This window comes from Prunus mume, linkage group LG5 (assembly GCF_029339155.1).
Source record: "Prunus mume cultivar Tortuosa linkage group LG5, ASM2933915v1, whole genome shotgun sequence".
Taxonomy (NCBI): Eukaryota; Viridiplantae; Streptophyta; class Magnoliopsida; order Rosales; family Rosaceae; genus Prunus; species Prunus mume.
In genome coordinates, this window is record NC_142702.1 from 22,925,213 (window position 1) to 22,949,996 (window position 24,784).

Below are 24,784 nucleotides of genomic sequence, written 5' to 3' on the forward strand. Positions count from 1 at the left end.
ATCGAAAATGAAAGCACCTCATTAAGTGAGAAACTTTTCGAATTTGAGTTTACAGGCTAATTAGTCTAACATATGTATGTTGAGAAACTGTTATTATGCACAAATATACTTTAGCTGAGAAATTTTTCTAACAATTCACACATCTAATTGTTTTCAAATAGACAAACAAATATTATTGGTGTTCTCCATTTGGTTAAAATAATCACGATTTTAAAAACGGTTAAATGACTCTCGATTTATCAATGTTTTTGTAACATGGCATAATTTTGAGGACTTAAAAATTAGATTCCTTATATACAAATTTATAAATAAACCCAATCCTAGACATGTATTTATAAAAAAACCCAAGCACTATTTAAACATAGAAACACACCCAAAATCAACCCCAAAGTCAACTTTTTGGGTGTGTTTATAAATGGGTTTTGAGTGTGTGTAATGATGGGTTTTGGGTGTGTTTATAAAGTGTTTTAGGTGTTGGGTTTTTTTATAATTTCAACCTCCATTTTGGGTGTTTTAGTGAAACTCCCTTGTTTATATCATTAAACTACAATGTATAATAGATGTGGGATTTAACCCACATTGGGAAATTCAAAGTTTATTTTCAATTTTTTTGTTTAAGAAATAATTTAAATTAAGGAAATATAATTTCTCACATACACGCACAATCAATGTGTTCTTACGGTTTGAACAGGAGACCACTAATATAAGTGTCAATACTCTTTTTTACTAAATTACCCGCTATCAAATTCAAAGTTTTTTTTTAGTTAGAAGACAAAATAAATGTGAGAGTAGACTCTAACCACAAGGTAAAAAATAAAAAATGAGACTTTGGAAAAATACAAAGGAGAGAGAAATTTTGTAAAATAAGCAAAATTAGACAAAATTACCCTTATTTATTTTTGGATTTCCTAAGGAATCCTTTATATTTGTATGTATTTAATTTGAAAATTGAGAAGTTTTTCTATCTTTTTTTATCCAAAAGTAATTTTTTTTTTTATAGCTAAAACCTAAATTTACTAAAATAAAAACCGACAACATAATTTGAGAGTTAATGAAGCCAAGAACACATCCCAGTTCAATTTTTAATCCTGAGGCTGTGGATCAGCCTCGTTCCTTCCATAACAGTGAAAGATTATATGCCAACATCAACAAACCACAGCAAACCAAATGGACACAAATCTCATCTTTCAATCTCCCTTTCCTTATCTTTTCCCCGTACATTTAGAAATCTGCTGTCTCCCTCTCTACCCCGCGAACAGAGGAAGAGAGCATGTCAGCCACACTCAGCCTCCTCAAACTCCCTATTCTTCCCCCAAAACCCAAGCAATGTCTCTCAAAACTTCAACATTCTTCGATCCCAAAAAAACCCAGTATTGCCAAGGACTCAGCTAGTACTCAAAAGCTCATCACAACCACCATTCACCACCTGAAGTCAACTTCTCTCCCACTCACAGCTGCCGCATTGCCATTTTTACTGGACACGAAGGCAAGTACAATTTAGTAATTCATTTCACTCTCATTTTCTAGTTTCTACGTGCATTTCAAAATCAGAACTTTACCCATGTTTATATGTTCTTCTTCCATTTCAAATTTGGGTTTTTTATTTTTTTTATTTTTTCAATTTGTCGGTGTGGATTAGGATGCACTTGCTGTTGGTGGGGAGTTTGGAATATTGGAGGGAAGGACATTTGCTTTGATACACCCCATTGCGATGGGTAGTCTGTTTGTATTCACATTGTGGGCAGGGTACTTGGGTTGGCAATGGAGGAGAGTCAGGACAATCCAGAATGAAATTAATGAGCTCAAGAAGCAAGTTAAGCCTACCCCAGTTACGCCAGAGGGGACACCAGTGGAAGAACCACCATCTCCTTTTGCACTCAAAATTCAGCAGCTCAGTGAGGTAGGCATTTGACGGTCAGGATTATTATATGCTGAATGCAATGTATAACAATTGAAATGCATGCTTAATGCCAAGTATGCATTTTAATTTCCATGGAATTAACTTCCTTCTGGTGGGTTGAGAAACAATGCACTTCATGTTTTGGTCATGTATATATAAACCCTTCATAGGATGAATTTGATGTGCTAAATTTGGAAAAAATAGATGGCCAAAGTAACTTTAGTATTATTGTAAATTAGTTTCATTTATGTATTTGACATTAAATTTTGTGCAATGCTTTTTTCTGCTGTTAAGCAAAAATTGGCATTTCTGCATAAACTAGTGTTTTATCTCTTGAATGTTTACTTCATGAGAGTGTATGATGTGTTGGCATTTCCTTATCAGGAAAGGAAGGAGTTGGTGAAAGGGTCTTACCGGGATAGACACTTCAATGCTGGTTCAATATTGTTGGCTTTCGGAGTTTTCGAGTCCATTGGTGGAGGAGTTAACACATGGTTTAGGACAGGAAAACTATTTCCAGGTCCCCATTTGTTTGCAGGAGCAGGTAAAATTTGGATATCTGTTAGGAAAATCAAAATAAAATAACATAAAAGAAATCATTTGCCAAATCTGAGTAGTAAAAGCTTAATTGAACTGAGTTGGTGTTTCTTCTTGTCAACAGCTATCACGGTGCTATGGGCAGCGGCGGCAGCTCTTACACCTGCAATGCAAAAAGGTAGTGAGACAGCCAGAAACCTACATATTACGTTGAATGTGATAAATGTTCTGCTTTTCATGTGGCAAATACCTACTGGATGGGAGATAGTTTTGAAAGTGTTTGAATTCACTAAATGGCCTTGAATTACAAGAATTCCAAAGGGTGAGTTCATCAGTTCAGCTACCATCTATAATTTCAAACTTATGTTCTTTCCCCCTTTTCCCCTGCTAATTTTCATTGCCTTGTACCAGAAACAATCTTCAGTAGGGTGCTAAGAGTTACTTTTAAGCATTGGATGCTGTTGTCTATTCCAGTCAGAATGTTTTGTATAAAAATAAAAAGCCACAACATACATAATAAGATATATTTCCTTTCCCTAGGTAGCAATTTATGTTTGACAGCAGAGTCCTTATCGATTACCATAATGACATTTTTCTTCTTTCCTACTATTACCCTTATGTTCAACCCGTATGCTAAATCAACAACAATCAAATAAAGGTGCAGTTTCCCCTGATACTGCATCATTGGGCAAGGCTTAAACTCTGATCTTTGAATTGCAACTGCTTACCTTGTTTCCCTTCTCCAAAGAAACTGCGGAACCAATGAATTTTTCTGTTTTGATGTTCACACCTCACTGCATTGCATCCGTCCAGACACGCTTCTTGTTTTAGTTGAATCACATAAGAAAATATCAATGTACGCCAATCAAACAAGAGCCACAAATAGTTAGTACAATTGAATCTGCTTATCTAATGAGTGCACTATCATTCTCTAGTGTCATAACCAAGAGCATAGACATAGACACATGCTTTGAAAGTCTACTCATTTTCACTTTTGTTGCTTTAAGTTATCTTTTTCAATTTCAAATGCTCTTTCCTAGCCTTACTGTCAGTTCGTATAACATGATAGTGGTACATAAATGTTATAAATGAAAGTTTATCATCTCGCAATGTAAGAACAACTAGCTAGAGAGATGGATGATGAGATCTGAACTACGACGTTTCTTCAAGCAGGGTTACAGGATACACAAATGAGAAGGCTAAAGGTATGTGTTCTCGGAGGTATAACGTATTAAGGGTATTCCTAGCATGCAGATGCTGTTTGTACTTTCCTTCAGATCAAAGGCAAGGATATTAGGTTTCATTCCTGAATAATGTAGTATGGGAGAAGTTCGTAAAGAATGTCGCTTCAAAAGTCTCTAATAACTTGCCTAATTCTATTACCACTTCTATATAGTCCTCAGAAATAACTTATCCTGCAGCTGCCCATAGTGAAGGCTTTAGAATGCCAAAATATGATCAAATTTTAGCCACCATCTCTATGAAAGCCTGGTGCATTGTGACAGTCTCATAGGAGTTTTTCTCATGTTATCAAAGGGTCCCGCCAAGTTTGAAAAAAATTGTCTGCCAAAGTGGCATTAATGATGAACAAAATCTCAACCTTCCTCCTTAAACCGTTAAAAAGAAAAGGGAAAGAAAAAGGCAGATATTCTAAGGACCCCATCTCAACTTTTCTTTTTTGATTTTGTTTCCTGCCTTCTTTTTCAATAGTGGCTTATGGGTCTCTTGGGAATCAGCCATCGGTACATTGATTTTTTGCTTTTCAAGCAAATAGAAGAAGTCTGTGTGGTTCTTCATCTGCCCTCCATACTCCACAGTTCGTATAATTGAGAAAAATAAGACGCCCTTACTTTTTGGTTCTAGGAAATCATCCAAAAATGACCATCCGTACGTTGATGGAAGGCCCTTGATGAACTCAGAAGAACAAAGTAAGAATCTCAGAGTGACATGAAAGGGGAAAAGTGAAAGCAGCAGCAGCAGCAGCAGCTAGCGTATCACAAGCAAAGTCAAGAGGAAGACGCAGACAGACATTAATTAGTGGGATTGAATTCCTTAGAAGATTTGAAGAATCCCATTACAGTGACTAGTAATTAGTTTACATGTAGTTTGTTTTGTGATCCTTAAAGCATGAGTACGCATATGCTTTATCTATTGGAATTGCTAGCCAGCCCATTTAACGTTGTAAACAACTCTGATGGGCACTGTGAAATGTTCCAAGAGAGCCGCCATTTGCACACTCGACAAACTGCATCTAAGAAAATTGTGAAAATGACAGGTGAACGTGACATCAAGAGCTTAGATGTTTAGATGTTAAGAGGAAAGCTGAGGAGTCGAATGGCGCCCGGCGACTGTCTCTAGTGAAACCCTTGTTATACAAATTAGGAAGCTACTAATGATATATTCAGTCGCGAATGAGGAGTGAGTATAGTACTTCAATATGCAATGCTTAATATTAAAAATCGGAGCGCATTAACTTCACATACGCACTTCGCATGACAATACTATTTGCACTCTCTTAGAGTAGTCCACGAGCCATTTGGGAATTCCAAATTTACAGACTGCTATAGATATGGTATCCTTGCAAGAGTTAAAGTTGTCAATTTTTACAGTGGGTTGAAAAATAATGATTCACCGCAAAGAGGGATGCTATTCTTCCCAATTAGCTGTCCAATATTTTTCAAATATTGTAAACGATTGGTGCTCTAAAAAGTGAAAGTTACTGCATGCAAATGCCCATGTTGCAGATATTGTCTTTGGTTCAAAGAACACCCCAAATGAGAAAACAAGGTCATCCCATCAAAGGCTCAGCAACACACGACTCTTCAATATGACTCCATTTGATACCAATCTTGCATCGTCAAATTAATTTTGGTGTGCTTTTTTCATTCTCTAAAGAGCTGAACTTCAAGTGCTCTGCTGCATCTGATGCCTTTCTTTCTTCTCTCCATCTTTCTTCTCTCAGCGTGTTTCTCATTGTTTTTCTTTCTCTTTTTAATGTCCCCCCCTAATATTTCTGTCAAATCTTAAGTTGCTTTTGCATAAATTTGAAACACCTATAAATAACAATCCACACTTCACCTCATTCTCATTGTCCAATTTCTATGTTTCTTCGTTACCTCTAGTTCTAATTTTGGTTGTGTCGCATACCATACTAGAGCTAAAAACCCTCTCCAACTTTATTCTCCTTGTGATTACCTATGGCAACCCAACCTGCCCGTCCATGGTTTCGGCTAGGCTCCATGGTCCGTCCGGCCACCACCCCTGCCCCTGCCCCGGCACCCGTGGTTAGACCTGCATTCAGGCCATTGACTCCTACTCCTGAACCAACCCCAACTCCACCACCAGCTCCAACCCCAACTTCACCACCCACCACCACAGCTCCGCCACCACCTCCTGCCGCCACTGCTCCGCCACCACCACCTCCTGCTGTCGCTGCTCCGCCACCACCACCTCCTGCTGTCGCTGCTCCGCCACCACCACGTCCCGCCGTCGCTGCTCAGCCACCACCACCTCCTGCCGCTGCTGCTCCACCGCCTCCTGCCGCTGCTGCTCCACCGCCTCTGCCGCTGCTGCTCCACCGCCTCTTGCCGCTGCTGCTCCACCGCCTCCTACTGCCGCTGCTGCTCCACCGCCTCCTACTGCCGTTCTTATGCGTCGGCCACCACCACCTGCAGTAACTCCAGCACCACCTCCTCCTGCGACTAGTACTACTGCATCAGTTCCACCATCACCAAAAGCAGCATCTTCTTCAGTGCCATCATCTCCTGGAATCAAGGTTGGTATGGCCCCATCTTCTTCAGTGGCACCATCTCCTGATAGGAACAAGGTCACTAATGCTTTAACTTATACTACTGATTCAGTGCCAAGTTCTCCAGCCTATAAACCACAAACTACTACTACTTCTCCACCAAAACCCACCATCTTTTCAGCCCCTGCAAAGTCTCCTCCAGAATCTAAACCACAGCCACCACAAATTTATTCTCCACCAAAACCGACAGCCACCACCATTTCAGCCACTGCTAGGGAGCCTACTTATATTGCCCCATCTCCCAGAACCATTAGGCCAGCTGCCAATAAGACCCCACCTCAGTCGCCAAAGATCAAGCCAATTGCCCCACCACCCTCTCCTTTCACCCTCCCACCCTCTCAGCTAAAGCCCAGCACTTCAGACCAAACTGAGCAAGCCAGGATTCCCATGGAGGCAGAGCAGAAAACAGTGCTGGTCCAACAAAAGACCATTGATCATCCAAAACCCAGTTCATGGTTCGGCTTTGGCAACTCGAAAGGCACTGACTTACGCGAGTCTCCCAAGCCAAGCATCAATGCCCACAGTTCAAAGCATGAAGGAGAAACCAAAGAGAGAGCTATAGCTCGCAAGAAGCCTGCATCAGACACCTCTGATCATGAGGCAGGAGGCATGAGGGTCATAACCATTGCAGGGGAAAACAGAGGAGCTTTCATGGAACTCAAACAATCTCCTCAGAAACATGGACTTGGGGAGCAATCTCAGTATCTTTGCAAGAAAGGCAATGGAAAAACGGTGACTGGGAGTCAATCTGATCAGAACAATAGCAGCAGCAGCAGCAGCAGTGGTGAGGAAGGCAAAGGCAAGAGCAAAAGTAAGGACAAAAGTCTCAAAGCAGGGAAGGCTGCAGGGAACTCAGCATCAGCACAGCCTACAAGGGCATTCATGAACAGCAATGTTCAAGGCATCAACAACTCCATTGTCTACAACACTTCCCTCACTCACCATGATCCTGGGGTCCACCTTGCTTTCTCTAGGAAGCCCAGTGGGGATGGATTTGAGGCCAAGAGCCTTGTCAATGGCCGCCACAGTTAGGCAGAGAAATGATCAGAGATAAAAAGGAAACTAAAATTCAAGTGTCAAGACATTACTTTTGTTGTGTTTTGAATATATTAGGCATACTATATAATTTGTGATCATAAAAATAAAATCGGAGTGGTGAATGTGAGTGTTGGAAAAGAGGGCATTGGGTTCTGATTCTTCATGGTCAGCTTCCACTCTTTGTAGGGGTGTGACTGAAGATTGTTAATGCCTTTGTTTGATAATAAAAGGGGCTGTGGCCCTATTACTACCAGTGTAAAAGAAATTTGTATAATTTCCTACCACATTCACTTTCTATGCATTCTATCATTTCCTATCAATCAGTTTTTTAATTGCAGTAGTACAAATTTTGACCATCTCCTGTCATTGATTATTTGATGAGATTTCAGTATTATTTAGGTAAATGAAATTTTGTGAACATGTTTTGAGTGGCAATGTAGTTGCTTGATTTGATCTTGGTGTTCAAGGGAGGAGAACAAGAAACCCAGAAGAAGGAAAAAAAACATATGAATGTGGGCTGTGGATTGAGAATTCAAAAGTTATTTACTTTTTTGTTTTGGGCTCCGATGGGGCCAAGGCTCAAAACAGAGAATCAGGCACAACAAGCAAAGTGGTCTAGTGAACCCTACAACATCATCCCAAAGGAAAGGAAAGACTGGATTCTTGATAGCAAGGGTTGAGAGGCTGAAGACTTGCATCCCAAACCAAAGTTGTAGCTGAGATTGGACATTGCAAAGACTAGCTTAGCATTGTAACTTAAAAAGCCCAGTTAGCAAAATAGTTGGGCTTCATCTTGGGCAATCTTCTTGTGTTTATGTTAGGTATTCCAAATCTACAGGGAAGCTAGAATGATAGGTAAAAGTAAGGGCTTATAATGAGGGGTCCTTAACAGCCGTCCGATCTAGTGTATAGTTCTTATTGGGCTAGTGGATTGTTAACCCTCATTATAAATGCTCCCATCAATCTAAGTGAAGATTTGGGCCATATATTTATGTTTGTCCTCGAGAATGTATGGAATGGAAATAACACTGTTTTGCTATTTCTAACCAATCACACTATGTCACGGGTGATAACTTTTCCACATAACATATCATGATTGCTGGGAATAGCACTATTATTATCCACATTTCACACAAATTTTTCTGTCATTCAACACAGTCCAAATAAGTAGATATTTGTTGAATTTACTTTATCATATTAAAATGAGATGGGAGTACATATGAGGTGATAAGGAGACCACGAAGGCACCACTTACATGTATAAAGTATAATTGTACAGAACATTGATCCTACAAATCTATATTTCCTTTTTCATTTTATACTTGCATGGATCCCACTAAATTCTCCATGCATAGATAAGCCAACAGAAATAAGCCAATATGTTTGTATACTTGCTCTATACATTCATGTACTTAGCCTGCAAACTATACTATAGTCTCCAAAGTTCTTTCAGTTCAGTGGGTCTGTGTGCTGTGTAAAGCCTTGCATGCTTGCATGTGGCATTGGATGACAGATACGAGGCATCAATTTGATGGGCCTAGCTAACCACAATTTCTGGTTCTGATTCAGTTCTGGCCGGGCTAGTGGCCATGTCCTATTCCTCTTCTGTAAAGCAAAAATCATCTTGGAGATAAACAGGGGCAGGATTTGCCAAGTAACCTCAAACACCGAACTGCAATAATGAGAATATGATGGACAATCTTTTTGACCATTCATGGTCCGACTTAAATATTAATCATGGAAAAGCACTTTTGAGAGAGCACCATGAAAAAGAAAAGTATTAAAATTAAGCAGATTTTTCACTCCTTTTTATTTATTTTTTTAATTTTTGTATTCGACCGATATTCTATTCTAAGGGGAGGGGGGCACCCACAAGGGGATTTGAATTGGTGTCATGGGGTTCGCAAACAGGAGCAGCCCTAAGGGTGCGCAAATGGTGTCACCGCACAGGGCCCCTAATTTTTAAAGACTCTGAAATTTTTTAACGTGTATATTATATATATATACTTGAGAGTGCAAAATAATAACACAAAAATGTATTTAGTTGAGTTGGTTTTCAGCACCTCAATTTAAGTACCTTGTGTTTGAGTATGGATTATGTCATTCAATAGTTGTATTTTTACATTTTTACTCTTTTTTAACACCCAGCTTGGAAGGAAAAACAATATATACAAGTAAATATAACAAAAACAACCAGACCGGCCCTGTTTGCAAACAAGTAAATATAACAAAAACAACCAGACCGCCCCTGTTTGCAAACAAAGACCTCAACCACTGAGGTAAACACCCACTGGCTTTTTCCTAGTCTAAATGTTCTATCGATCAGAAAGGGACCTTCTAAGAGGCACAACTAGAGGCTAGAAATAGGACACCTAAAATGGATGCCCATGTTGTCCCAAATAAGTTAAAGTAGTGATGGGTTTGGCCAGTCATGCATGGATTAACATGGTTGTTCAAATTAACCATGTGACCAGAAGAGCTTGGGGGCTAATCATCCCCCAGTATCATCTTAAATATTTATGAGCTGGTAAGTCAATTATATTTTTAATAGGATGACTTATAATGAAAAGGTTAGATTGATTTTGAGTGCAACATAAATGTTTTTTTTTTTCAACCATCAATATTTTACTTTAAACTTATCTAAACTATGGGGAGGGGGATTCGAACTAGGGTGCAGAGTGAGGAGCATATCTGCTCGAGCCAACTTGGCCATGTCTGCGATTAATGGATGTGCCTCGTCATGCATTAATGGATGTATATACAATCTGAAGATGAGCCACATTTTTTCAGTTTCCTTTGTTATGAGAAAAGATGTCATTTTGTAATCAGGTAGAAAGAGTAGGACCAAAGCTGTCCCAACCCCGCATTTGAAAGATAAAATCACGGGCTTGCTTGAGGAAGAATCCGAAGCAATTTAAGTGGCTTTAAGGAGCACTCAACGACCAAGAAAGCCAATGCTACTCTTTGCTACCATCCGAAAATGGTTTTAGGCTTGTAGCCTTTGGTGCAACCAGACAAGTTGCTAAGCCCCAAATAAGACTGCTATCAGTAGAACTCATCTAATTCTTCTATGTCTCTGTTTCCCTTTGGCTAGACCCTTTTGGTGTGCAACCAGACCAGGCCTGTTATGTTCCAGCTAATTAGCTTTCACACTCATAGAACATTCCAATTTTGAATGTCTGATTTGTCCAGAGAATGAGTTAGCTGGCCAACTTGCAAATTTCCATATGCATTTCCTTCCACATGAGCAAGATACCACCAATTCAATAATAACCATGAGTTTCATTAATTATATGATCCAGAGGTAGTTTTTACAAGTTAACTTTAAACCTAATCTTAATTTAACTTTGATTAAGGCTGGGATTATACTTGATGTTAGAGCAAATAAAAGGCACAGTTGGTCAAATCCAAAATGGCTAGGCAGTCCCATCAACTGGAGTTCTCAAAAGGGAGACTTTTGAGACCACTAAAATGCAAAAACAAAGGGAACTTTCAAGCCACAAAGGCAAACATGAAGGCAGGCATGCAAGCAGTACAGAAAGTAACCCACCTGAAAAGTTAGCCTCATGGTGGAACCTGTATTGGCAAAAGCAACACACCTGAACCAACCTGAGGATATATTCACCTTCTTCCTTTGTCCAAGGTGAGATGGGAGGGAAGTGACTTTCTCCAACAAATTTGGTCAGAAAAAGAAAGGTCAGAAAAAAGAAAAGGAAAAAAGAAAAAGAAAAAACGAATAATGGTAGCTAGCACCCCACCAATCATAGAAGTCTCACATGGCCATAGGAATTTTAGTTGCCAATGCCATACCACAAAAGTCTCCTACGAGATGATATGATCGATCATGAGACTGAAGAAAGAGAAAAAAGCTTGGTTTGGCGTAAGTCTTTCATCTTTGAGAGCTTAATGAATGTTCCTCTATCCCAACCAAAGCCCAAATTTTATGGCTTTAGTATTAGTATATCCTGCCATATGCATGCATAGGTCGTTTTCCTAGCAATGTGTGCTGGCTAGTGTTTGGTACCTTGAACTTGATTATAATCGATCTGATCACATTATTTGATTGAAACTTTAATTAATTGTTTCTGGTTTAAATGGAAAGCTTCTGATAAATATATTAATGGAATTTTCACATAACTGTCGTGGTTCTTTTCTCTTTCTTTTTTTTTTTTTTTTATAGCATTAATGGTTCTTTTCTCTTGATGCATGGCGAGACCAGACAAAATTGAAGCCGAAAAATATTATGTGAGAAAAGATGAGATGTATAGTAGCTATATGGAACCATTAATGCTGTGAAATGGTTCTTTAGGTTTTTAAATTAAAGTAATGAATAACAAAATTGAAAACTTTTGTATGACAAAAATACACACGAATAGGTTGCTAATTATGTGATGCAAGCAAGCACCTTATCCTAGTTCCTCATCATCCAATTTATGACCCCTTGAGAACACACCAAAGACCTGAGCCAATTCAACTAACACATCATTGGTAATTACAGGTGTTATCTCATTCACTCTAGCATTTTGGTCTATCATATATCTTTGAAGAAAAAATTATACAATTTCACTTTTGGCTCTTCCACATCTCCTCCTTCTCTTTTCCTAGTATCTTTCATGACTTGTATTATATGTATAGGAGTGCTAATTTATATTGGTGGATCGTGTGATGTTGAGTTATGGATATTACATTAAGTGGGTCGAAACAAATATGACCCGTTTAGTTAATTGTGTTGAAATCCTAACACAAACATGACATTTTAATAACAACAACGCAACCCATATCACCCATTTAATAATCGAAGCTCATCGAAATATATATTATAGATAGATATAAATAGAGTATAGATGAAAATACATAAGTTTTTTTTTGGGAGTTTCACTAAAACACCCAAAATGGGAGCTGAAATTATAAAAACCAACACCCAAAACACTTTATAAACACACAAAACATCATTACACACACTCAAAACCTATTTATAAACACACCCAAAATATACAATTGTTGATTTTGGGGTTAATTTTGGGTGTATTTCTATGTTTAAATAGTATTTGGTTTTTATAAATACATGAGGTTTATTTATAAATTTGTATTTTTTTTTTCCTTTTATTATCAGAAGACAAATAAGGCTCTATTTGGTATCATACTCAAAAAAGCAAATTCACAAATTATGATTTATTTTTAAAACATGAGTTTTCAAATAGTGTTTTAATATCTAAAAACTTGTTTGGTATTATATTTTTATGATCTAAAAAAATTGAAATTAAAATCAGAAAATTAGAAGACCTAAATTCCCAAATTGAAATTAACAGAAGAGAGAGAGAGAGAGAGAGAGAGAGAGAGAGAGAGAGAGAGAGACGGGAGAGTGAGGAGAGATAGAGACGAGAGAGGGAGGAGGGCGAGATGATAGTGGAAGGAGAGAGAAAGAGATGGGAGAGAGAGAGAGAGAGAAATATAACATCTCACTTTTTTTTTGTTTTTAAAAATGGGGTGTTTTGGAGTTATTTTTTGGTTTGAGTTTTTAAAAATAGGTCTACCAAACGAGTTTTTGTGGTTTGAACTTAAAATTTATTTTCGAATTTATAAAATTGGATTCAAATAAGATACCAAAGAGGCCCAAGTATCTTTGTGTTTTTACCTAAAGCAACATGGGAGCTGGTAGAGCTGGGAAGGTAAAAACATCATATCAAGAATTTCGGCACATCGATCATGCCACAAAGACCCAACACCGTGGCTCGTCAAACACGCCATGCACCCAAAAAAATAGCTATATCTTAGGGCCCTACCCTGGACACATGTCATGATCTGATTCTCCAACCCACTTGGCCCCCTCCTTTTAGTGTCTTCAACTCCATAATCATCCCCTTGAGTTTCAGTGTTTCACTCACTGGGGCTAGCTTTGCTATTCCTCATTGCTTTCTACTTGTACCACCAGTTCTTTGATAATTCGCAATTGCTCACAAAATATGAAGGTTAGAACCATGCACATTATATTTAGGGTTTTTATTTTATTTTATATTGTAGTCACTAATTGATCTTATTTCATTCTCCACATAGATCTTCAACTGGGTTCATAAGAGGCTTCATCAAAGGGTCGTCAAGGGTCTTATTTTCTGAACTCTCTCTCTCTCTTCATACATCAAATTATAAAATTTTCACCTTTTAATTTGAGATTATTTTGATTATTTATTCCAAGTTGAATGTACCAAATATTTGTCACTTTTTTATTCATGAATTTCTTTAATTTATTTTTTTATTGGTTTCCTCAGATGGGTTTGCTGGGAATGTGAAAAAGAGTGAACTGGAAACCAATGACAAGGACACACAAGCATTTCTCAAACAAGTTGGCCTTGTTAATGTGGATGGGCTTGATGGTTGGAGGGATGGCATTTTAACTATAGGCACCTTTGGTTTCGACCCCCTAAAACCCTTTACCCACCAAAACGAATATTTCGTTCTGGAGAGCGAAGAAGACGATCAGGAAAGCCATGGATTTTCACACAGTGGTAATGATGATGATGATGATGATGATGATGATGATGATGAACATTATGATCATAGTGTTGAAGATGAAGAACTGAACCCTTTAATGTTTACAACATTTGAACACAGCTTTGAGGATATTGGGTCAAATTTTGATGCCATTGTTGAGAAACCAGCTGATGTGATCCTGACCGTTGATGGTGTTCCTCTTACTCCATTTGAGGGGTCCAGTGAAATCAGTACTAAACCTGATCAGAGTGCTAATGATCAGAACAAGAATAAGAAAGGCCAGAGAATTACACTGGCTGACTTGTTCCAGGCTGATGTTCCTGATGTTGGTCAACTGAAGCTTGACTCTGGCAAGGTCCGGCCAGAAATGGAGAAAAAAATGAATGCCAGAACAAGGAGTGGCCTAGCATTTGCCAAGAAACTCATCCCTCGCGTCAAAGATGATTCAAGTCCAATCAAAAATATGCAACGAGTGAGTAGTTAAATGCTTTATTTTCTATCTTTTATTCATCCCCAAGTCACCTTCCTCCATAAGCATATCATATCGGAACATGTTATGTTATTAAACTGGCAACATATGAACACTTTGAAGTCTAATCATTGTCTAAATGAGCAATCTAAATTTACAGTATCATATGTGATTAGGGTTGATATCGCGTGTGATGCACATTTCTTTTCCTAATTAATTTAGGAAGGGCACGCACTTATTAGCTAGTAATTTAATAACGGTACATTTTTGTAGTTTTTGCGAGGTATAATTACTGTGGAGAGAGTCATATCACTGTCATGGTCTTGTTTTTCATAGTTCACTGAATGAGTACCTAATCTGTAATGTCGTAGCTGATGAGGAGGATGTTGAAGAGGAAGATCCATCCAGCTGAGCTTGAAGTCAAGATTCACAAATCAGATGGCCAGAAGCAGCCCAGTGCAGTAGAGCTCATCTCCAATGTCGAAAATGATGCTTATGAATCGGTTTCTTTGCTTCCAATTCAAGGTACATACCACTCTCTATCATTCAAAGACGGCATATGTTTCCACACTAATAAAATCCAGCATTAATTAGATAATGACCCTCAATACTAAAACTAGACTAGATATATACTTTTTTGTGGGTTAAATTTTATGTTTTAACCTTTCATCTTATAATTTGACATAATATTAAAGTCTAAAAGCACGAGAGACGTTAACAGAGCAGAACATTGAAAAGAGAAGGAATAGTGGATAATATAAAAGGGTCTAATTATCTTTTTCATTATAAAGCTCAAATGCCATAGCGGAGCTAATTTGTCAAATCTTGATCCAATCATTGGGCAATTATCCTAACCCATCAGCATGACCATGCATGTAAAATATTGTTTCAGAGTGCTTTAACATTTTGGACCCAATAGTACTTTGATCTTCCAGCACTACATATTGCATGTCCTTTGATGTGCGACCTCATAACAAACTGTGGATGGCCAAATAATGCACTTAACAGTAGTATGTCAAGTTCTCTTCATGTGCCCCACCTGTTTTTTTTTTTTTATTATTATTATTTTTTTTTTATGTGCATACCTGCAATGCCATATGAGATATATTTTAGAGATATACACTCCTAGATGCACTTACTAAACTTGGATTTCTGCATTTTGAAAACTTCATTGTCCAAGAAAGAAAAAGGGACACTCTATCAAGATCATACGTTGCTAAATTATGAATATGAACTACTGATTAGATTGCTTAAATTCGTAATCTGAATTCACAGTCTGATAATATAAACATATATATAAAAACAATATAGGTCTCATAAGAGAACTTTACTCCGTGATGTGCATGGTCCAGTCAGGTTTCGCACACAGCAAGCAAGCTATACCAGTGTCATGCACTTTCCATGTAATCATTTCGTACTGGTAATGGGTCCTCTTGTACAAAATTACATCAAGGATAAGTCCAATTAGGAAAGTGTTCATTCTACATCACATGTTCCCGATCACTTTTTATCATAAGGTGGTCATCCGACGGTTGTAGTTCGATCAAGTCAAAACCATATGTCTTGGGTTTTCTCATGTATGGGAATGTGAAAACAACCTCACAAGTATTTGTTTGCTCTCATCTTTTTGCAGGTGCCCCTTGTGTGCACTGAATCATGGCCTGGAGGTCTCCTGGGAATTAAAGGGTTTTTGTGATTGCTATAAAAATAACTATTTCAAGGACAATATGTTGATTAATTAGGGTTTTTTTTACGTGTATGTAACTGTTGTTGAACCATGTGATTCTGGCTTTGATCATCTGTCATTTTGTTAATTGTTTTTGGCTTTAGTTTTAATCAACATGATGCAAAGTTATTTTGTCGGATATATAGGCTATGATTGTGTCTTGGCATTTTGATGCATTATCTATTTTAATTACCAAAATTATCCCAACATTAGCACGTACTTTGCAACAACAAACTTTGGCTCAATTTGTTTAGAATAAACCACTTGTTTTTGTAACAATTATTAATAATCATGTTATGTTTTTTTCTCTTTTTTTTTTTCCTTTTTTTTTGGTTTCTTGTCTCATCAATCATATCTGATTATCTACTTTCCCAATTTTTTTTCCTCCTTTCGCGGCATGAATTAATGGTTTGGTTTTGTTTCACATCAAACGCTTTTGATGTGGATAATTGAAAGGATTAATTTTCATATTCGATTACCTATAAAATCAGCATTAATTTTCACTCTAAGCACCCTCTAGTTGGATCTAGGATGAGGCAGACCAGTTTGGCAACTTTGGCCCATCCTCAAGGGATTAATTCCACCGAAAGCCCATAGTACTAGAAAATTTAGAAAAACCCCACCATCAGCTATCATTTTCTTTGGTTGAGAAAACAGGCAGTTTAAATTAGAAGAAAAGTAACCATTAGATTCTGTTCAACTGACAATCCTTTTAAGAAAATAGTGAATCCAAAAATAATATGAGGGGAGGGAGCCTTCTTTTTCCTCCAAGAATATGGGGGTTTAAATTAAAGTGCATCCAAAGATTGACTAATTAATACACCAATTTTCAAACAAACAAAAAACCAAAAAATTACTCTTTTGATCAATTGATTTTAGCTGCATATATAGCATAGCAGCCCCCAATCATAAAGGCAGGCTCTTTGACCCAAAAAAAAAAAAAGCAAAAAAATTGGCAGGCTCACACTAAATTTATGCTAAAATCAAAGAATTATGCCTGTGGTGGACAAACAGCTGATTAATCTATATTGCAAGGAAAATAACTCCATGAGTGTATTTTATTGAATGATATGAAAAAGTTTGGGAAAAAAAACATTTTAAAATTAGGAGCCAACTTGGACCAAAGAGAGAGACAGAGGGAGAGGGGTGTGAAAGTTTGACAGTAGCAATACAACAACACAGGGAATTAGAGAGTAAATTAAAGAACTTGGTTGGTGGGTCAATTTAATACTAAGTATAAATCTGGGTTGAGGCAAAATATTATATATGGTTTTTTTTTAGGTACAGAAAATATTATATATAGTTACTCAACTAGCTACTCATATAATAAAAGGTCAGCATATTGAGGACAGGTCAAGAGTAAGACAAGTTACTCAACTCAAAGAGGAGCTGTGCTTCAAGCCCAACATCTTCTTCTTCTTCTCTCCTATGTAAGAAAAGAAGCATGACTTCTCTATCACTTTTTTGTTGATTTCCTCATCAAGCTTTTTACTTTGGTAACTTATGGATCAAATCTAGCTTTAAAGTTTCTGTCTTTTTAATTATTTTTGTTGGGTTTTCATCATTTTTTGGTTTGGTGTTGATGGGGTTTGACTTTGTGATGAACAGAGGCAGCTGCAGGAATGGCTTCAGATTCTCAAGTTTATCATTTCGATGAGGTGGCCAAGCACAACCACAAGAAAGATTGCTGGATCATAATCTCTGGAAAGGTCAGATTTGTAGTCTTTTTCTTTGTTTTCTTTTCCCCTTTGATTCTCCTTTTATTGTAAATGTATTAATACCTGTGTATGTATCTGAATTAATTCAGTTTCTGGGTTGATTTGTGATTTGTGATATATGATTTATGATTTATCTGTTGGTTAAAGGCAAAGTCTTTTGCTGCCACCCGTTTTGCTATGTGTGAGAGTTACTTTAGCATTGAGTAGAGGAGTTTATAGATCTAATTGAAAGTGTAAAGGGGAATTGAAACAAAAAGGAGGGAGGAAAAGGGAACACATATCTTTAAAAGCTATAGTGAATTAACATATCAGTGCAAAGGATGCCTGCTGCTGAACACTTGCAATATGCTGTTATGTTTGATAGGTTTAACTTTAATCATAGGTTGTTAAATGGTAATGTTGTTTGAAGGATTGAGTTGCACCTTGCGTTTTCTGTGCAGTTTGTGTGTGTATGATTGTTGCTCTGTTTTTTGGTGTTAATATAATTTAATCATCGGCAACATAAGTAGGATGGAATGGAGGAGAAGGGCTACAATACTAATTTGTACCGATTAAGTGTTGTGTGTGATAGACATATTCAATGCATGACCACAGATAAATGCAGAATCAATTAGTTTCTTCGACTTATGAACACGAAACATTTTGAAAAGTGCTTAAGTTTGTTAATTGGGGTCTCTCTATGTCTGCTGGTCCTAAGGTAGTGGAGACTAAGCAAGTGTTGAAATATGTTGTTTACTTTAGCATGGTGCTCAATGTGCCATTAGGGAAAGTAGTTGGACTTAAGGCGTTTAATTATGAAGGTTTTTTTTCTATTTGAAATAACCATTGACTCACTAATTAAAGTAGACAATTGTAATCTCCAACGGTATATAAATAATTGTTACACTACAAAGCAACTTTCACGACTGCAGAACAATGAAATAAAATAGTATCTGCCATCACAATTGTATTCAGAGAACAGTAACGCAGGTCGTTGGGATTTCTGTTGAATTTCTCTGCTCTCTTTCCTAAATTTGTTTTACACCAAAAAAAGATTATAAAAGGATAAGAAAACCTGTTCCTGGTAGTGAATCTACTGACCTATGTTATATAAGCCTATTAATTTGCTTCCCACCTAGAAGGTCCCTCTCTTTATTGCTCTGTTGATCCTACACAAATTCGACAGATATTTTAGTAAAGTCTTCTATCTGGTAACTTAAATGGTTCCTTTTTTACTCAGATCCGTTCATCTACCACATTTATTTAGCAGCATTGCTGACTAATGTATCTTGAACAATTTTCCACAGGTTTATGATGTCACCCCTTTTTTGGAGGATCACCCTGGGGGCGATGAAGTGTTGCTATTAGCAGTCGGTAAGATTGTGCACTTCAGCTTAGCAATCTATCTTTTATCTTTGTGATTGTTACTGGTTCTAGAGTAGGAGAACATTATGTGCGGTGAATAGAACTTTGGTTGAACATCTTGCAGAGAAAGATGCAACAGATGATTTTAATGATGTGGGCCACAGTGATTCTGCGAAGGAGCAGATGGAAAATTTTTATGTAGGCAAGGTTGACACATCCACCATACCAGAACAGCCAAATTACAAGCTTCCTGCTCAAACAACTCCTCCATCTGGGCAATCTTCTGGATTTGTGGTAAAGCTTTTACAGTTTCTGCTGCCCTTGTTGATCTTGGGGGCTGCATTTGCTCTGCAATACTACGGGAAGAAGAAGTAGTTCAATCATCCATCCGTATGGAACTTTAAACTGAGACGTAGACATTCTATCACTCAAGTGGTAATAATGGAATTTAAGTTATTACTTTTCTTTTTTGAATATGTTGTACTGCCCTTTTTACATATCTGTATTTCTTGTGTGTGCTTGGAATTTATCGACTTGCCAAAGCATTGCTTCATCCTATTGCGGTGACCTTTGTAAAAGCATTTACCTCTTCACCTTTAATTTAGTTGTTGTTTCCTATACTTTGATTAAACAAATAGATCTTAGGTGTGGTCATTTGGGTTAATGGAATAATTTGCCTCATTCTTGTTCTTGTGTCCACAGTTTAAATTTCTGGTACTGTTTTTTCCCTCAAATTTTTTTTTTTTTGCTATTCTTAGATAGCAAGGCTATGGTAAAATAGCCAAAGTACTAATAAAAATGTTAAATGGCCTTGGTAATTCTAATTTTACCTCTCCTTTTGCCTTCCATCTCTGATCTTTGCAACCACATGGAAACAACCATAAAATCAGAACTCAAGATTTGAGTTATATCTGGAATGTATAACCTCTCATTCGCTAAAGTATTGGATCTTGGAATTTACCAAGAAAAGAAAAAGGGCCTTGGATCTTGGAATTGTTTTGCTTCTTACCAAGAAAAGAGAAATAGTGTTATCTACTGCTGATGAACTGAACATTTATGGGCTTTCAGACTGTTAGGGAATTTCCAGTCCTAAATTTTCTTTAGGGCTTTGGGCCTCAGCAGCCCTTGGTTGTGTACCAATTAAAAACAAAAATAGGGCTTATCAAAGTTGAAAGATTACATAAAGCAAATTCGCTACACATTTGTCTTACCATAGTGGGATTTATGGCATAGGTGGCTTGGATGCCTCTTATATGGGAAGTTCTTGTTCAAATAAGTTTTAACAGATTCTGCCTTTTTATTTTTAATCAGTCGTGAGTCGTGGGAGAGGGATTCGAACTTGAGAGTAGAGTAATCACTAGCTCAGAGCTAGTTGGTTAGCATATCATGCCTTTAACAATGCCAGGGATATTTTGTGTGTATAGTAACAGAGAACAAAGATTTTTCTTTTTCTCAGAAAAGATTTTAATTAGTGCTCACTGTTTTAAAAAAAAGACTCGATCTAAAGCATGATTGAATGATTATATTCGTAAAACTAAAAACCATGCTTATCTATCAACCTTCACCATCGCAATAAGACAGCCCAGCCATATATTATCAAATCAATGGAGAAGAGTAGAATCTTTCTGTTCAAATTGTACAATGCCAACACTGGAAAATTACAAGCACTTTTCCGTATGATTTGTATGCAAGATTTGTTGGATATGCTTCATGATCAGGGTGGATTTGATATCATGAATAAGCAAGTTCACCAACTGAGCAATTAGCCAACAAATTATTCGCCACCGCGTCTAACATTGTCCTGCATCCTAATTAGCATGGCGGTTAGTGACTAAAGCCTCTCAACCATAAATCCAAACCGGTGCCGTACTCAATAATTACGCAAGAATTATATTAGTTCGTACAGATTATCGATTGATTTAGGTACTGATCACAAGTCCTAATCATAATTCAGCTCATAGATCAAATTAATCACATGCATGCTAGTACTAGTACTACCCTTTACATTTGTCTTACGCATTGCTTTGCAAAGCACATGAGGAGGATCATCACATATTTATTATCCATTGTTTTGAACCTCATGCAACTAATCATGTGCATTATGAGTTGATTTGATTTTAACAGAAAGCGAAGTTTAAATTATTTGGAAAATCCTCGTGACACAAGTTTTGTCCTTCCTTTTGATATAAACTTTCTATTTGAGTATGGTATAAAGCGACACACCAAAAAGCACTTGCGAAATTATATCACAAGCATCTCAATCATTGGAACACACATATTCCCATATACCTAAAGGTGGTCCATACTCACCCTAAAAATCCAAAACTAATTAACAACGATGATTAATTTAAACCCAACCTTTAACTTATAAATTAAAATTTCGACATAATAATATGCACATAAACCTACGTTCTTTTCTGTTTTATCTCTCAATTATTGGCAAGTGGGGCATTAATTATTTGATTAAGGAATGGTAATTTATAAGTACCCAGAAGAAGTGACAAGTCAAACAAGCATCCTTCCATCCCATCCCATCCAAAACAGTTATTGGATTAAAACATGAATTAAGCCAAGAAAACACATCACACGCATTTTATTTAATTTGCACATACGATTGTTCTTCCTCATCCAAACTTAGAAGGCATCCAAGTTGTTTTGTGTTTTTGTTTTCGCACAACCCAAGCCATTTTGTTTCATATGTTTATCTTTCTTTTCCAGTCAATATCTCTGTCTGGGAATTCAAAGCAAACATTAGTGGGAGATTCTTGCGGCTATGCTTAAACCAATTAATTAGCCTAATTATCTGTTGATTATAATTAGTTAATGCAGTGGATAGGGTGGTCCTTATCAATTTATGTGGAAAAGAAAGGCTCCAAAACACTGTTTGATAGATCATGGTCGTTGGCTCTATATGTTCTCATCAACTGTCTTAATTGCATGAGCCAAATGAACGACATCATCGCAAACGTAAGGTGTCACTGTTTAATTTTCTTTTGCTCTCGACATTTTCCTGGGTTCAAGGCCCCGACCAGCTTTAAAATTTAGGTTGATTAGGCGAAGGCGAATTGCTTCTCAAACTGTTGATGGCATATCTTTGGCATCAAAGCATACAGCTGCATGATTGATATCTTTTTATATATGGGGTAGATCTCGCTCCATTTGCCTAGCATATATCATGACGCCCACTTTTTGGATCAATGCTGTAATAATTTGAACATTTTTGAATCCTTCAAAATTCCCTAATATAATCAAATACTCAAAACTTTTTTATGCTCCGATCATATATCCTCACTCTATCACAATATGTACGATCTCATCGTTATATAATGAGTCGTATATAATCGGTAGAATATACATGCACCTAACGAGAAAAATTTATCATATATAACCGGCACGTACAAAAATTTGTCAGCACATATAACTTTTTAGCCATGTGGTTGAGTGCTAGCAGTTATGATATGTGTGAATTAATTAACTTAAAAACTTTTTTAATGGGGATATTTTAAGTATCAAGCAACATATTGTGTGTGTGAAGACCGTAGAATGGTTTGACGCAGGAAAATCAATTAATCCGCTATATTAAAATAATTATTTTATTAAGATTCTATTTTCAAAGAAATTTCAGCGTAACAGTACCTGAAAGCGACCAGTTTCATTTTGCATATAAGTTATCAACATTAATTAGCAGTCAATTTATTAGTGACGCTTGCTTAACCTATGGCTGTCCAGCAGCAGATGCTCTATATGAATAAAGAATGTATTAGTTTAGCCACATTTTCAATAATAATACTAATTAATCAGGCTTAATTAAATCAATTTGACACATAGTTGACGTGATCAATAAACTTGTCCGTTTCACATTAGGCCACGCCTTTTGATTAGTCTCCCGGTCCATGATTGATTTCAATATAACATTAGGGTAGTAATCTCGAGGTCAATACCTTGTTATTAATATAAAAATGTTAATATGTAATGAACCGGACTATGTTGCTCAAATTATGCCAAATTGATAGGTCTAAAGGTCTAGGTCAAGTGTGAAAATGCATGTATGATATTACTCAAGGGAGCGATATTTGTTCACCATCGATGTGCCCGACAAATTACAGTAGTTGAATTCAATTCAACTTATTCTTATTAAAGCATTCATTAAATTATTACATAATTCGAGAGAGTCTAGTGTAGAGCTGTCCTTATTTTTTTTCTCAAGAATTGAATACTTTTATTAAAGGCGAACACAAACATTAGCATCTCCAGCTAAAGTATTAAACAATCAATCTGGAGGTACAAAATCCAAATAGTAACTGCCACCTACCCTACACGTAAAAGTTGCAACCTCATGAGCAGCTTTGTTGCAACTGCGAGGTGCAAAAATAAAAATTACTTCCTGGAATTCTTGAATCGCAATCTAGATGTCAAAGAGAATACTATCTACCTCCACAGCCACTGCCCTCTCCCCCTCACCATCTTGATGGCAACTTAGGAATCAGACTCCACCACCATCCGAGAGAAACTCCCTTGTTGACAAGCAAACAAAATTACCCTTATAGCATCCATCTCTACCATGAGAGCCGACCCATAAAGCATATCTCCTTGACCACCCTCTAGCACCATCCAACCTATAAAGTCCCGAATCACCTATCCAAAACCTCCCCGCATTGTTTGCTCAAACCAGGCACCATCATAGTGTAGGGTTGTCCATAATCGACATTGGAATTCGTATTTGAATCTCACTTTCGGTCGCAGCGTAAGGCAGTCTCACTTAAGAATTTATCTCCACAATAATAGATCATCATTCACTATCCTTAGTCCAATAAGTGTTGATGGTTTTTTTCCAAATAAGTGGGAACAATTAGATTCAAGGGGGTTTGGAGTGTTGTGTGAGTGTAGCAACCATGGGTGGGCCCTAGTCCACACATCACGATTTTGATGAACATAGACAAAGGCGAACAATCAACTTGTCTCCTTCCAATAGAGGGCTGAAGATTGTATTTATGATCGAAAGCAAATCTCGTTCATGACGACACGAAATGCATTAATTTTCAAGGGGCACATATAATTTCAGGCCAGGGAGAGAAATTGTTTGCTCATAACAGGTAAAGCTTGCTGCTTGTGGTAGAGAGAGAGCAAGGTCTGGTACTCTGTACGATCTGGTCTATATAGACTATATGGTCTGATTAATTTCTAACCCCATGAGAGTCCTAACATGTCACACTAATTAATAGGTCACAATTCCACATGCATGTGGAAGAAAACCAAAATGTACTAATATATATATATATATATATAAGGGAATCTCTTAAATAATTTTATTTGAGATGCGCCATTTAGGGTATTATACGATTATTTTTTTTTCAGTGATCCAAACTATCTATTTTTTAGGTCTTCATTCATAGATCATCCTTGCAAAAAATTAGACAAATCAGAAATTGTTTAGACATCTAATTGTGTTTTATAAAATAAATGAACACAATTCTTTAAAAAAGTACTAACATTCAATAATTTAATTAAGTGATCAAATGATATCGGATTCAAGTAATTTTTTGTAGAGATGATCTTTGAATAAATATCTACAAAATATATTGTTTGGATTAGTGAAATACAATTTAGAGGAGGCCCTACAAGAGTGTCCCTCTGATAAGCTTATTTGAGGATCCTTCAATAGAAGTTCTATGTATGTGTGTGTGTGTGTGTGTGTGTGTGTGTGTGTGTGGCCAATGGGATCTAGCCTAGTGGAAAGGGTCTTGACTTGCAAATCA

The 24,784-nt window shown here is 37.1% G+C and overlaps 4 protein-coding genes across 7 annotated transcripts; all 4 read left to right on the top strand.

The window, feature by feature from the left end:
• Positions 1-1,162: 1,162 nt before the first annotated feature.
• Positions 1,163-3,857, top strand: LOC103332164 (plant/protein). 3 transcript variants are annotated; one of them, XM_089052649.1, is made up of 5 exons: positions 1,163-1,486; positions 1,640-1,900; positions 2,285-2,444; positions 2,562-2,759; positions 3,611-3,857. In XM_089052649.1, the coding sequence occupies exons 1-4, from the start codon at positions 1,271-1,273 to the stop codon at positions 2,738-2,740; spliced, it is 816 nt and encodes a 271-aa protein (XP_088908775.1). In that variant the 5' UTR covers positions 1,163-1,270; the 3' UTR covers positions 2,741-2,759; positions 3,611-3,857. The 3 variants fall into 3 exon arrangements, with proteins under 3 accessions (XP_088908775.1, XP_088908774.1, XP_008233090.2); XM_089052648.1 differs by lacking the exon at positions 3,611-3,857 and adding an exon at positions 2,849-2,980; XM_008234868.2 differs by lacking the exon at positions 3,611-3,857 and having other exon boundaries at positions 2,562-2,980.
• A 1,618-nt stretch (positions 3,858-5,475) lies between these two features.
• On the top strand, positions 5,476-7,603 carry LOC103332163 (uncharacterized). Its single transcript, XM_008234867.3, is given in 2 exon segments — positions 5,476-6,098; positions 6,101-7,603. Coding segments are annotated over 2 exon segments (1,641 nt in total). The 5' UTR covers positions 5,476-5,634; the 3' UTR covers positions 7,278-7,603.
• A 5,506-nt stretch (positions 7,604-13,109) lies between these two features.
• Positions 13,110-16,105, top strand: LOC103332162 (NAD-dependent protein deacetylase HST1-like protein). Its single transcript, XM_008234865.3, has 5 exons — positions 13,110-13,251; positions 13,337-13,382; positions 13,549-14,243; positions 14,612-14,765; positions 15,874-16,105. The coding sequence occupies exons 1-5, from the start codon at positions 13,246-13,248 to the stop codon at positions 15,891-15,893; spliced, it is 921 nt and encodes a 306-aa protein (XP_008233087.2). The 5' UTR covers positions 13,110-13,245; the 3' UTR covers positions 15,894-16,105.
• Positions 16,106-17,111: 1,006 nt separating this feature from the next.
• On the top strand, positions 17,112-19,709 carry LOC103332161 (cytochrome b5). 2 transcript variants are annotated; one of them, XM_008234863.3, is made up of 4 exons: positions 17,112-17,396; positions 17,575-17,675; positions 18,971-19,037; positions 19,153-19,709. In XM_008234863.3, exons 2-4 carry the CDS (start codon positions 17,589-17,591, stop codon positions 19,401-19,403), a joined length of 405 nt encoding a protein of 134 aa, XP_008233085.1. In that variant the 5' UTR covers positions 17,112-17,396; positions 17,575-17,588; the 3' UTR covers positions 19,404-19,709. The 2 variants fall into 2 exon arrangements, with proteins under 2 accessions (XP_008233085.1, XP_008233086.1); XM_008234864.3 differs by having other exon boundaries at positions 17,330-17,462.
• Positions 19,710-24,784: the final 5,075 nt, after the last annotated feature.